This window comes from Ochotona curzoniae, unplaced genomic scaffold (assembly GCF_017591425.1).
Source record: "Ochotona curzoniae isolate NIBS_2020 unplaced genomic scaffold, NIBS_Ocur_1.0 scaffold_1852, whole genome shotgun sequence".
In the NCBI taxonomy this organism is placed as follows: domain Eukaryota; kingdom Metazoa; phylum Chordata; class Mammalia; order Lagomorpha; family Ochotonidae; genus Ochotona; species Ochotona curzoniae.
Window position 1 is genome coordinate 31,892,937 of NW_024467087.1, and position 14,599 is coordinate 31,907,535.

General features: G+C 44.4%; 1 protein-coding gene across 1 annotated transcript in view; it reads right to left on the bottom strand.

The window, feature by feature from the left end:
• FRMPD3 (FERM and PDZ domain containing 3) overlaps nt 1–14,599 on the bottom strand; it is a 63,053-nt gene that overhangs the window by 11,590 nt on the left and 36,864 nt on the right. Inside the window, exon 12 of the mRNA XM_040999817.1 lies at nt 5,149–5,293. Within this exon, the coding sequence (XP_040855751.1) occupies nt 5,149–5,293 (145 nt within the window). The remainder of the gene's footprint in view (nt 1–5,148; nt 5,294–14,599) is intronic.

Below are 14,599 nucleotides of genomic sequence, written 5' to 3' on the forward strand. Positions count from 1 at the left end.
ATCAGTTGAGGGAAGAGTATTTAATGACCTTCCATCCTGGCCTCTGAGACTGAAGGACAAATTGCTTCAGGAAGCAGTAAGCCTGGAGTATGAGCTAGAAACTCATGATGTCCCTTTACCCCGAGGCATTGTCCACAGGTCCTGAAGATGCATCAGGCACTAACTACCTGTGAGACAGCAGAGCAGTCAGGGTTGCTGTCATTAGAGGTGTCTCCCAAGGGCATGGTTAAACAAGCAGGAGGTGACAGCTCTCAGGCAAGGGCTGGAATTCTAAGGCTGGTTTCCCTTTCTGAAAGATGGAAACATCCCCCAACAATGGACTGTCAAGGCCAGGTGATGCACAGCCTACAACGTGGTATCGTGATTTCTAGATCTTGGGACAAAATGTGCCTGGAGAAGCCCAAATCTCCTCTAGGCAGAAGACAAGAAGTGCCAGGAAAGCCAGGTGCACTCGACTGATGGCTGGGACAGCGTGCCTGCCAGACTGCAAATCTGTTGTAAATTGCTCATCAGCTTTCCCAAGGGGGTGCCCTACTCTGTCCTTCTGTATTCAGCTGTTCCAAAGATTGACTGAAAGAAAAAAAAAACATTTGCAAAGAACGGGACAGTAATCATCTAGAGTTATGCTCTAAAATAATTACAGTTTATTTTTACATATATGAACATATTTGGGCACTTGAAAAAGTTAATGGAAAATGGGATTAAAGCATAAGCTTATTTTGGTCCAAAATCACATTAAAATCTACATTGCTTCATAATGTACATTTTCCATAATTTTTTGATCACTGTTTATGTAGATTACAACTTTTCACACAAAAATAAACTCACCACTAATTCAATCTTCCATAAACTTTCCGAAGTACCCTGCATAGTCAGTATGACATTGACTCAAAGAGCATTCTAGTACTTGGCTCAGCTTTATTGTATAATCCAATGATCACTGTCCACAATGATGAATTAGAAGCCTCGAGAAAGTCTCATATTCTCTCTGAATCCCTAAAAAAAGTCTATGTTCAGCTTGACTTTAGTGATTTGAGCATATTGCTGGAGTTAACTACATGAACATTGGTAAGCCATGTATGAAATATATAATAATCATTAACCAGAATATTGAACTCACTACATGAAACTCTTTTCTAAGCATGGTAGAAAATGCAGAGTGAATTCCTTCAGCTGATATCCAACTGGGATTCTCAAAGTCCTGTTTTCCTGGATTCTGCAAGGATGCTGTGAGGTTAAGGCTCGGGAGACATAGCAGGTGCTTCTGAATTTCCAGCCACTTTAGTATAGATGGAGAATTGGCATTTGCATGGGCCTTTCATTTAGCTCAGGATGTATTTTTTTTTTTAAGATTTTTTTTTTGAAAGTCAGACTTACAGAAAGGAGAGACAAAGAGAAAGATCTTTTGTTTGTTAGTTCACTCCCCAAGTGGCCGCAACAGTTGGAGCTGAGCCAATCCAAAGCCAGGAGCCAGGAGCTTCCTCCAGGTCTCCCATGTGGAAGCATCTGGACTTGGGCCATCCTCGACTGCTTTTCCAAACCACAAGTAGGGAGCTGGATGGGAAGTGGAGCATCGGGTACACGAACTGGCACTCATATGGGATCCTGGCAGTTGTAAGACGAGGACTTTAGCCATTAAGCTTCTGTACTGGGCTTGTTCAGAATATTTCTAAACCTTTATTTTATTTATTTGCTTTAAATTTTAAAAAATATTTATTTATTTATTTGAAAGGCAGAGCCACAAAGAAAGAAATATGGAGGAAAGCAGGGATGGAGGGAAGGAGAAAGAGAGATCTTTCATCTTCTGGTTCTCTCCCTAAATGGCCACAGTGGCCGGAGTTGGGCTATTCCAAAGTCAGGAGTCAGGAGCTTCTTCTAGGTCTCCCAGAGGGGTGCAGAGGCCCAAGCACTGGATCATCCTTCACTGCTTTCCCTGGCATGTTAGTAAAGATCTGGATAGGAAATGGAACAGCTGGGACTTGAACCAGCTCCCATATGAGATGTTGCTGTCACAGGCAGCAGCTTTATGTGTAACACCACAGTACTAGCTCCAAGAGCCTTCAAACTTATATGCTATTCTATTGTACCTGTTGAATGTCTCTTACATAAATGCAAAGGTGCTTATGGTATTGGCATTATCTATTCACTAGCCTGCCTGTATTCTTCCTATCAGATTGTAAACTATGTGAGAGTAGCATCATAAAGACAAAATGGGTGGGGCTAATGCCATGAAACAAGTTTAGCTGCTGTCTGCAACATCCGCATCCCGTATGAATGCTGGATCAAGTCCAGCTGCTCCACTTACACTACAGCTTCCTGCTAATGCACCCGGAAATAGTTCGATTACTTTGGCCTCTACTACTCATGTGGGAGACCTGGATGGAATTCCAGGTTCTGATTCTAGTCTGGCCCAGCCTTGGTCATTGTGGCCAATCGGGGGAGTGAAACCAGCAAATAGAAGATCTTCCTGTGGATATCTCCCTCTTTCTCTGCAACTCTGGTTTTCAAATTAAAAAAAAAAAAAGTCTTTAGGGGAAAAACCTCACAATATCTGTTATTCATGATTGTATTGCCAGTACCTGGCATGCAAGTCCTTCAGAAAAAAATTGGGGAGTGAATAAGTGAAATACCTAGTCCGGCAAAAGTGCTGACACAGTGCAAAAGGAAATTTCTTCCTACCACTTTCTCATTCCCCTTTTATTCTGCGTGTGGAAGAGAGTGAGACTTTCTCTTTCCCAGCTGCCACTTTAACCAACATCTGCTGTGGCACAAGAAGATAGAGCCGGCCAGCTCTGGCCCTCCTTTGCAGAGACACCAGGGCCCAAGTGGGCCAGGGACTTTTGCCCCTGCCAAGGAAAAGCCTGGCAGAGTTTGAGAGAATGATGGGTCCCTGTTGGCTTTTGCTAAGGAACCACAGTCAGCACTGGGGCTGCTGTCCTGGGAGGAACATTAGGGCTGACCAACTGGTCTCAACTTTGGATCTTTGTCTTGCAGGTCTATGAGACCAGGATAGGCCTTGCACTGTAACCTGAAGTGAGTTCTCCTGGAAACTTTGAGATAAGATATACATTTCAGCTTCTGGAGCATTGCCAGGGCTGGTGATGGTGGCTTGGGAATTCAGGCAATGCTCTGAGGCTCACCCTACCTCATTCACAAAGAGTATCGGGTGGGTGCTGTCAACCCAGCATCTCACAGTCCAAAAAACCAATAAATAAAGCCTAAAGATTGAGCCACGAGCTTGGCGAGATCATGCCAAATTCAAGTTTTTGTCTTTCTGTCCAGCAGAAAAGGAGAAGGAAGAGCAAAGGCTCTCCACTTCCCCTTCCCTGGAGTTGATTCTTTCCACTTTGGTCACCTCAAGCAGAAGCATCACAGGTGGACAGAGAACTTACAGCAGCTCTTCTGACAGCTCCATGGATGTGGAGGCTCTCTGCTGGAGATAGGCAGAGCTGCCACCCTGCAGTGGGCCCACCAGGACTCTCAGGAAGCCCAGAGCGGGTTCTATAGCCTCACCTAGCTCCAAGAGAACCCAATAAAACTGATTTGTCTCTGGAGTAGCACTAGGGCAGCCCCAAGGACTGGAGTAGCACTAGGGCAGCCCCAAGGACTACATCCTGGAAGTTTGTGTCCCTTACTTGATGCCTCCATTTTCAGAGGACCAGCAATGGCTGAAGTGCTGATTGAATGACAGAAAACTTTTGTCAGGCAGGGAAGGGCTACAGAGAAGTCTCCTCCCTCTCCCCATGCTGCCTTCACAAAATGGCAATCCCCCAACAACCCTCGCTGCCACATCTGGTCCTTAGTTAAGCGCCAGGATTTCCCTTCTGCCTTCCCTGTTCCCCTTCTCCCTTCTCCCTCTCTCTCCTACTCAGCAAGTGGCAGGGTTTACTTGGACTTGAGGAGAGAAAAGAGGATCACAAGGGACACTGACAACACTAACATGAGCTTTTCCAAAGAATTTGCCCATCTGTAGGTTTGCCAGTATGACAACATCTTCAGAGTTATTCACGTGGAGATGTGCAGCAATTCACAGTCCCTTCCCCTGTTCCTGTCCGTTTCTTCCTGTTCCAAGTCAGTTTCATTGCTTCTCCAAGTAGAACCTATTCATTCTCAAACTGGTATTTGACTAATTACCTCTTAATTTCTGTGGACAACATTGTGAGATACAAACTTGGGCTTATGATGCTCATGATGAAAAGACAAATGAGTGAGAGGATGTATGTGTGGTATGGGAGTACACGGTCTTTGGGTGCTGGTTCATCCAGCAGGAGTGTTTTTCTACTCTCTAAAATCTAGATCTAGATCAGATATTTCCACTTGGAAAATCAATGGAGCCTTCAAGAGAGAAGATATAGTCAAGTGGCAAGGGCATGTGTTCAACATGTGGCAAGAGTGACTGGTGAGGGTTAAGCCTCAGGCTTACCTGTGATGTTTGGATGCTGGGGTGCAGGGAGTACTTAAAGCACATATGTGAAGCTTAGATCTAGTATGTGGAGTACCGGATTTTTGTATCACTTTCTTCTCTTCCCAGACTGGGCTGCTTTTCCTTAAGGTTTCTTTTTGTACCCACCACATGGGACAGCAATGAGGGATGGATGCATTCAGCTTCCCATCCAGGAAGCACACTTGCGCTTGAACCTGTTTTTAAATGAGTGTCCTCTCCTAGCTCCAAGCCTTCTTCTGGGCCTGCACAATCTTCCTACCCTAGTCTTCAAAGGCCTCATGCTTCAATTTCTGCTATGATGAGCAGCAACAACAAGTTTTTTCGTTTTCAATACCACATCAACTAAGCTCAAACATGCATGAATCTCCTGTATATCTCCATTATCTCTAAAGATTTGCCTTAGATTTAATGTGATTCTATAATTGGCTCTATTTATTACTTGCTTGTTACTTTTATCTTACATTCATTCAGTGACAATCACAATGTGTGTTCACAGGCATCCTTTGTGCAAGAAACACATGTGACAGCAAGCTCTCTTTCCTACTAGGATACGCCAGGTAGGATGCACTGCCTCAGCTCTGGCTAAACCAGATGCTATCAGCATGGGGTGAGTATTAAGCAAGCAGACTTCTACCCTCTAGCTATCCTCATCTTCCAGGGTCTAAAGGGCTTCCAGCATACCGAAAACCGAGGCTGAGCCCTACCTGCCTTTATCATTGGAGGTGGAAGGGGCTGGCTTGCAGGCCTGGAGAAGACCATCTTCCTGGAATCCAGTAGGAGGCGGCAGTACCCCGCAATCAGGCAGGCAAAGTTGGTGGCTTCGGGCCACTCCATCAACAGCACCAGAGGCTGTAAGAGAAACGAGAAGCAACATGAATATCTGGGGAAGAAGCAAGGCAGGTGCACCAGGCTGGTGCAGTTCCAGGAGGATTGGTAACGAAGCAGATATGAGTTGCATTGTTATAAGAGACATCCTCTCTGAACCCCAAATAGGAGGCCTGGGGAATAGTTTCTTCTGATTTTTCTGATTTGAGAATTTCTTTGTAGCAAGCACTTAAATGTAAGTATCAAAACTAAACTGACCTTTAACTAGACATTCAATGAACCACCTTTACTGAAAAAGACTAAAATTACGTAACATCCTGTGCCTTCTGTGTAGCTGTCTTCATGTTTTTCAGAGCTCAGCAGATGCGCAAGGCAGCTGGGAGAGCTGGGGTAAAACCAGGAGACTAGGCTAGACTCAGGGACAGCCTGGAACATCCTGGACTGTAAACAACTTGGGTACAAGAGTTATTGCTCAGATCGTTATACCCAGCTACAACACCCAGAACAGGTGCTATGGAATCAAGTTTGTCTCTGCAGCCTGCAGCCTTGCTCAAATCTTCTGCTCTCTTTTCTTTTCCTCATTTCAAAGTAGCCTGGAGATGCTGATTGGTGCTTCTTAAAAGAAATGCTTAGTCAAGTATGTTTGTGACATTGGGTTAATGTATGAAGATGAATTCTTACATCCTTTAATATCCTAGTGCACTGCAAAGCTTCGAGGGCTTCACATTCATATTTTCAAAATGGATTTGACCACGAGGAGCTATTTTCATGGAAAATACTTTGAGAGTTGTCCATTTTAGTCAACTTTGATAAATACTGTATGCTGTATTGATTTCCATTCCTAACACTAAAATCAGATTTCCCTGAGATTAACTGGTTAATTGCTTCAGAGAACCAACAGTCATATTCGAAACAAAATCAAAACCAGCACCTTTTCAAGAACACTTCTTAGTATCTACATTATGAGAATAATCCTAACCATGTGCTTGATTAAGTTTGGGTCAGAATGAAGTCTAGAATTTCCCCAGGAATAAAGAAGTGGTCTCCAGATGAAGAGCACAAAAGATCTGCTCAAGAGGGAGCCGTGAGGCTGTGGGTCTCTGTGACCTTTTGGAGTTTGCCATACCAAGCTTTAACAACCAGAAGAATTAAGGGGGAAAAAAAGGAATAAAATTTTTCTCTAACCTGCTAGAGGGCCACAACAATAGCTTAGGAGCTAGGTGATTGGTCCCACTTAGGGTAGTGGTCATGTTGATGGCAAAGTAGGGACAGCATGAAGAGGTTTGAGCCATTAGTAAGAATGACAGCGGGAATATTTTCATTTACTGTTAATGGATGCTTCTTGATCACCACACAATGATCAGCCTACATATATCAAAGTTCAAGTTAAAAAAATAAAACAAAGTACAGGTCAAAGGGATAAAACTGGCTGGAAGGAGTTAGCTGCCCCTTCCTGCCTCACTACTTACCACCAGCAACAGGATACACAGAGATTTGGGTATGGATTGCTGCTACCAACCATTCACTAAGCTGTCTTCAGGAGCACTCACAAATATCACAACTGCCACTGCTTTATTCCAGGCCCTCACCCCCTTCCACCCAGACTAAAAGCATGTCCAGGTATGTGTGATCAGATGACAAATGTGCTGAGATACTGAACCCCTCAGTCTCACAGTCTTCTTGCCAGCCGTAAGTAGTCTCATCCCCGAGAAACTGTTGAATTCAGCTGGGTAATAAGATACTGGACTCTATGCATGGCACAATGCTTGCAATGAAAGAAACAGGACTGGATTTGAACTGTAATACTGCAATAAGGTGGAGCAATCCACCATGAGGGGAGGGCACGGAGAGGGGATGGGGGAACATCAGAGTCTATGAAACGTTGTTATAAAATGAAATGCAATATATTTATATATATATAAATATGTGATGGAGGTCTGTCTCTCTCTCTCTCTCTCTCTCTCTCTCTCTCTCTCTCTCTCTTTTTGTTACAGCAATTGTGGTATTTTCAAATAACACAGAAAAAGATTGGGACACATTAAGCCAAGGACCCCTGACACTCTTCTGATTGGCCTCTGTGTCTCTGATAATCTTCTTTTCACCTCAACCATCATGACTGAGGGGTCACTGGAATGCATGAGTCTCACTGTCACCTAAAATCTTCAATGGAGCCTATCACTTAAAGAATAAATCTGGGGCTAAGGTTGTGGTACAGGCCACCATCTGCAATGCAGGTATTCCATATAGAAGGGCTGGTTGGAGGTCTAGGTGCACTACTTCTGCTCCAGTTTTGTACTAATGCTCCTGGGAAGGCAACAGAAGATGATCCAAATACTCAGCCCCTGCTATCCATGTTGTAAATCAGGATGGAGTTCTGGCTTCTGGCTTGATCCAACCCTGACTGTTGTGGAAATTGGGGGAGTAAATCAATAGATAAACAGTTTCTCTATCTTTCCACCTCCTTCTTTGTCAAATAAATGTACAACTCTTTTAAAAAGGAATAAACCCAGCCTCAGCACAGTGGCCTAGTGGCTCAAGGCCTAGTGGCCTTGCCTTGCACGTGCTGGGATTCCATATGGGTGCCGGTTCTAATCCCGGCAGCCCTGCCTGTGCCCTGGAAAAGCAATCAAGGATGGCTCAAAGCCTTGGGACCTTGCACCCACGTGGGAGACCCAGAAGAAGCTCCTGGATTCTGGCTCCAGATCGGCTCAGCACCAGCCACTGCGCTCACTTGGGGAGTGAACCATCAGATGGACGATCTTTCTCTCTGTCTCTCCTCCTCTCTATATATCTGACTTTTCATTAAAAATAAATAAATCTTTTTTAAAAAAATAATAACCCCCAACTGCCTTATAATGGTATACAAAGCCCTTCAAGACCTGGACCCAGCCTATGTTTCCAACCACATTTTTTCATTTTTCTGACTGTATCCTCCTCTCTTCAGTGTCTGTCACCTAATGCTCCAGAAGTGACATCATTTAGACTTCGTCCTCATTTACATCTTCGTATCTTAACCTATTCTATTCCCTCTGGCTGACATGCTGTGCCATGTTTTGGCCACCCAGCAATGCTCTAAACCAGCTAAAAGCATCTTTAACTTAAGAGCTGTATCCCATTCATCCCAGAACTGGGTCAACTGACTTCCTATTTTCATGGAGCTAATACTCTAGTGGGAAATAAGGCATGAACCAAACAATCGCACTAGTGAAAATGACTATGAGGTGTGACAAGTCTGTGAAGCAAAACTTCCAGAGTGAATGAAACACAGAATATCTTGCAATGGTTTGTGTGTGTGTATGTGTGTGTGTGTGGGGGGGTGAGCTAGAGAAAGAGAGAGAGAGAGAGAGAGACTTAATTTGGCTTCAGAAGCTGGAGAAAGCTCTATGAGGAAATGGCCTTGGCTGACACATAGAATGAGGAATCATTTGATCAGAATACAGGCTAAGTGGCTGACTGACTGATGGACAGACTGATGTGCTGGCTGACTACAAGGCAGTCTGACTCACTTTTTTTGTACCCTAGCAGACAAACTGGCTGCAGGACAGGTAGAACACCTAATGGCTTCACATTCTAACCATTAGCTAACTGGCTGGCTGGCAGGCTAATGGGCAGAATAACTGACTGAAGGTCAGGTGACTAATTGCATGATTGACATAACTTTCGGACTTCATTTCTGTCTCCCCTCTTACTCCCAGTACAGCCTGATGTTGGTAATAAAGCAGCACAAAGGCAAGATCTTGTTCAGAGAGAGGGCCAAGCACAACCTCAGGTGGCTCAGCATGAGACACACAGCATCTTCAGACAATCACCTGGGTCTCAGCACAAGCCAAGTGCAACTTGTAAATAGAATACTGAAATGCTTTTTGCCAGTGGGGGGTTGAAAACCAAATCCAAGGCCAGCAAGCAACAAGGGTGGTGATGTTTCTTAGAAACTTTAAAAAACATTTTCTTTGAAATGGAATTTTAATGATCACAAGGTATAATGTCATGCTTGTCCTTACAGAAAGAGCTAGTACAATCAGGCTCACACACAAGACTAGGAGACCCACTGGGCCACAAGAGCTCTTTTGAGACAATTTCTTCGATGGCCCACCTTTCCCCCTTATGTACTTCTATGATAATGGGGTATGGTAATGGTCCAGTGGTATCTCAGTCCCAGATTGCTGTCTCTTGGAAAAAGACACTGGAATACTTATGTTTGCTCCACTGTGAATAAGTAGGCTGAGTGAAAACTGTAACTATGTTCAGGTCATCTTCAGTGAAAAAATAAGGAGAACATAGTTTGAGGCATAAGCCAGCCAGGAGAAGGTACAGCAGGGATTAATTTGCCATGCTGCAGCCTTATCTCCCTGCCTGGTGCCCAGGAGTAGCTTTGGTTCACTCTAGCATCCCTGACAAACAAGAAATGGATGTGAATCCAGGGGACCTGGAGGGCAAGGGTACAAGATAATGGTCTTTGAGTCCTAGGGGCAATACATTTGGGTTCTTGTCTCTTCAGCACAGGGAAAGGCTAATTAGGCATAGCCAGCCAATTTGAGGGGATGGCAGAACATCATTTAAGACAGTGGTTCTCGGGCCCGGGGCATGCTGGAATCAGCTGGACATCACCCTGGGCCCTACCCTCACACTTGATCTTAGCCAAAAAGCCAAGAAGTGATAGGGTCGCAGAAATTCTGATTGACATGACCTGGGAAGGAGAGCCCAGGAGTCTACTGGTTTCTACATCTTCACTCATTATTCCACTATGTAATCAGAGCCATTAACAGTTTTAAATGAAAAATGTTATTTTCACCAGGCCACTGCATTATCTTCCCAGATCACAGTAGAAATTTCTAGGGGGAAAATGGGCCAAATCTGGTGTCTAACTTCCAAGTTCCTCTTATGACGATGAAGACAGCCTTCCTTCAATATACCTTATTTAGTGGCCGGTGTGCTAGTAAAGGCGTCACAGCCAATTCTGTTAAGTTCTGATTTGTAGCTTTTGCCAATTTTGCAGGTGCACATACTCCCACTCCTGCTGCTTCGAGATATTGGTGTGAAGTCACTAAAGGCAAAGTTCAGAGGGATGTGCTCAGCTGGTCCTGATGCACCCATGGGAGGTTGTTCTGCACACCACAGATGCCATGGGTAGATTCTACTGAGCCTATGCAAGCCAATGTCTTCAGGATGGAGCTCCCAAATCTGTTCTTAATCCGCCAGCTAGAAGTTTGACCTCCAATAGCTGTTACTTCCCCTATGATACCTCCATCGGCTTTCCGTGTATTTTGCTTCTGTTGTTGATATTAGAAAGGTTTTATTTCCTAACCCCAAATAGCTTTATGCAGCTACGTTTCTGTCACTAGCACATCTAGGCCATCATGGCCAGGTACCACCCCAGGGCAGTTTGCTGTCCAGAGCTCTTTGTTGTGTTGCTGAGGTACATCTTCATTAAGCTCTGCTTCTTCTCTGCCAGTTTACCCCAGAAGTGCTCCAGGGAGTGACAGAACTGCCCTTGCCAGTAGGCTCAGTGCCATTGTGGATGGAGCTGGGGCTGCCTTTGACAGCCCAAGACCTGTTCCTTGGCTTCTGCTCCTCACCTCAGCAGCCCTCGGCCATGTACCTGTGTGTTTGTTTCATCCAAGATGGGAAGTAGCCATTTTTTCTTTCCTTTAAAAAAGTACATTGGTATGCTACACTGTGTTGAGTATGCTTCCCAGCAACAGCAAGTTCACCCTGAACGATTATATTGAAAACTTGCTGTTTTTCCTCCGTCTTCCTTTTCCCCTCCTACCACTATACCATCCATCTTGCCTCTGCCGATCAATGAGATACAGACACATGCTGCTTTGCAAGTCCACAGGGCATGGACTTGAGCTCATTACGTGCAAGGCAGCAGACATCTCTGATTATAGGACACCTGCTTCTATGTAACAAAAGCTGTGTGGGAGCAGAATGTTTCTCTATCAAATCATATCTTCAGTGTATTAGATGAGTCCTTGCTACCTGAAGCAATCGGCTGATGTGTTAATTTTCTGTTGCTCTTATTAAAAATGACTGCAAACCTAGTGGCTTAAATAAGAGATACTTATTTTCTTTATGTTCTAGAGGTCAGCAGTCTGACACAAGTTTCACTGGACCAGCCCCAAGTGCCCTGGGTCTCTTTGGGAGGATCTAGGGTAGAATCAGTTTCCTTGGCTTTCCCAGGTTCTAGGAGCCTTGCACAGTCTTTCACGCATGGCCCTTCTTTGCATCTTCAAGGCCAGCAAAGTCAGGCTGGGTCCTTCTCACATCATATCCCTCTGAACTTTCCTTCTGCCTCCTCTTCCTCCAAAAGGACTCTTCAAATACAGTGGACTCACCTGGGGAGTCTGAGCTAATCTTCCCATTTTAAGGTCAGTCGATTTAGCAGTCTTAATTCCATCTGCAAACCTATGCCCCAGCCCGACACTCCTGCCCTATAACAGCACAGTCACAGGTTCTGATGATTAGGACATGAGCATCTCTGCCCACTGTACATCATACATTTTATTATAAAAAGAAGCATTCTGGTCTAAAGTAGATAATTCTCCTGTGATTTTTCATATGTGCTTCATCAGCTAAAGTTTTAATAGCATACTGGAACCATCTGTATCCTACCTAGTGGTTGCATCTCACATCATCTAATCACTCATTGTTTCCCATTTGCAAAACATAACCCTAGCATCTTCCATTTACCCACAACAGCTTCCACCTATTCCTTAATGTAGCAGTCCCCCCTGTCTACCCACTCATGATTTGGCAGAAAGCTGTGCATGTGGCATCATTCTTCGGTGCACTTGGGAGCAATATGTTAGGCAACAGGAAGAGGATAAGGTATAATAAGATACGTTCATTATAAATGCATTGTATGATGCATTCATGTCTTAGTGATCCAATAGGCTCTACATCTGTCTTTTCTGCTCCGTACTACTTTTGTCTCTCCAGTTCAGGCCCTTACCTCTTCTCACTTCAACTACTAAAACAATCCTCTCCTCACATCCCTGGCTTCACATTAGTCTTGCTCCCAGAACCAAGATTCCATCAGCTCAAGAACTGACAGTGGCTTCTCTCTCTTCTACCACATCAAATCTAAATCCCTAGGCCTGGCCTTTCAGGCTCTTAAGCAACTTGTTCTGCTCACCACCCCATCTCCCCACAAATCTCTCTGATCTTTTTTTCTCATTATTCTCTTCTCCAGCCAAGCAACTACGCTTATCGACCCGCACATATGGCTTGCTTATTTCTGTGCTTGCTCCTTGCCTTTGAACACATCCCACTTCTCTCTGGTAATTCATGCCTATCAATTCAAGATCCAGATTAAACACCCTCTCGTGGGAAGCCAGTTTTAGTTTAACTCCTTCCTGTTTTAATGCTCCACATTCCACACAAACTTATCTATAAATATTCCTTCATGTGAATTTTTCTTTACTGACATTGTGGGCTTTCAACAAAATAGCAGTCTTATGGAGCACACACTACGTGCCAAGCCGTCCATTTAGATAGCTTATTCACATTTTCTCATTGTGCACAGAGGTTAAGACACTTTCTCAAGGCCATACAGCTAGGAAGCCATGGAGATAGGATTCTTCTGGTCTAAGGCCACAATTATTTCTATTCTGATGTGTCCCTAAAACAGGCCATGTGCTTTGCCAGTCTTGGCTCCCAAGTTAGAACGTAGTCTGTCTAGGGTAGCATTTCTGGCCCCACAACGGTTGCTGCACCAATCATAGCAACAAACATTGGTACTGTCCACTGGCGTCTTGCTTGGCCAGTTTCCTCCCACATCTCCTGTCATTTAGGTCTCAACCCTGTACACTTTAAAACTGCCTGCGCTGCAAAAGCACAGAAGCACATCAGAAAAAATAGATTTGACACCCAGACTGTATGCCTGATCAATGAAATCCTGATCTCTGGGGATAGGACCTAGGCACCTGTATTTTTGAAAGTTCTTAAGGAAATTCTACAGGGCAGCCAATGTGGAGAGCCACTCCTGACTCAGCTGGAAAGCTATTCCTTTGTTTTTAAATCCCTTTTATTTCTCAGGAAGCCATACCTCTCCTGCATGCCTTGCTTTCCCTCCCTTTTCACTTGGCTTAATACCCAGCAACATCTAAGGAGGGCAGCAGCGATTGGTTGAGGAAGTGGTCACAGGCCAATTAAATACTGGCTCCCAACAGGTTCCTAGCCAATGGGAATACAGTGAAGCACAGATGGGAAATTAACATATTAAAACTTTCTGGGTTTTACCAATAGAAAAATAAGTTGCTCTTTCAGAAACAGCAAACACTTTACCTCCTAATCTGCTCTCAACGTCTCCCCCAGGGAAATATTTTAAGGAAAAAAAGTCGTATCTCTTCTAAGACCCTCTCCTAGCTGGCTAGCTGGCCTGCCCTCCAATCACACTGGTCACTGTTTTCAAACAGGAGAGCTACAGAGGGGGCAGCTGACTGCAGTGCCAGACTTTACACAGGTGACAGCTGCTTGCCAGATAGATCTATCTATTATCCATCCATCTACCTATCTATCTAGGCTCTAAAGTTCTGCAAAGGCTGGACTCTTGGCAGGGGAAATGGGGACAAGATGCTACTTGTTTCCCTTCTCCCTTGGCCTCCTCAGTGCTGTACACATCCCATGATACCTCCCCAAGCCTCCAGGATTCAAAGTGCATTTACCTATGGTAGGGCTCTCTAACCAGTATACACACAGAATGCATATATGAACCAAGATATTTATTTCTTTGGCCACTGCAACAGCCAGGCAGAGCCTGGAGGTAGCCAGGGTTTCTGGTGCTGCTTCATTTAGTTCCAAGTTCCATGTCAATATCATTTGTCACATGTGTTACCAAGGCAGGAGGAGGGGCAAGCAATGGACATAGAGTAAGTAGTTCATTGTTCTTAATTTCCTTGCTGTGTGTTGAGGAATTTTCTTGGATTGATGTGATACTCCCTAGCCGACAGCAGGCTAACCCTCTAATTGTGCCAGCATTCTATGTGGGCACCGGTTTGTGTCCCAGTTGTTCCATTTCTGATCAACCTTCCTGCTAACAGCCTGGAAAAGCATCAGAAGATGCCCCTAATCCTTGTGTCCATGAACCCATATGTGTAATTTGGAAGAAGCTCCTGGCTTCAAGTCAGATCATCTCCAGCTGCTGCAGCCATTTGGGGGAGTGAGCCATAGGATGGAAGTTCTTTCTCTCTCTCTCTGTAACTTTGCCTTTCAAATTAAAAAATCTTTTTTAAACTACATTGAAAAGTTAGGGGGAAATGGAATTATGAGATGCTGGCTTTCTTTCCCCAAATTCTGAAACCCATGCATTATTTTTTCTGAATATAC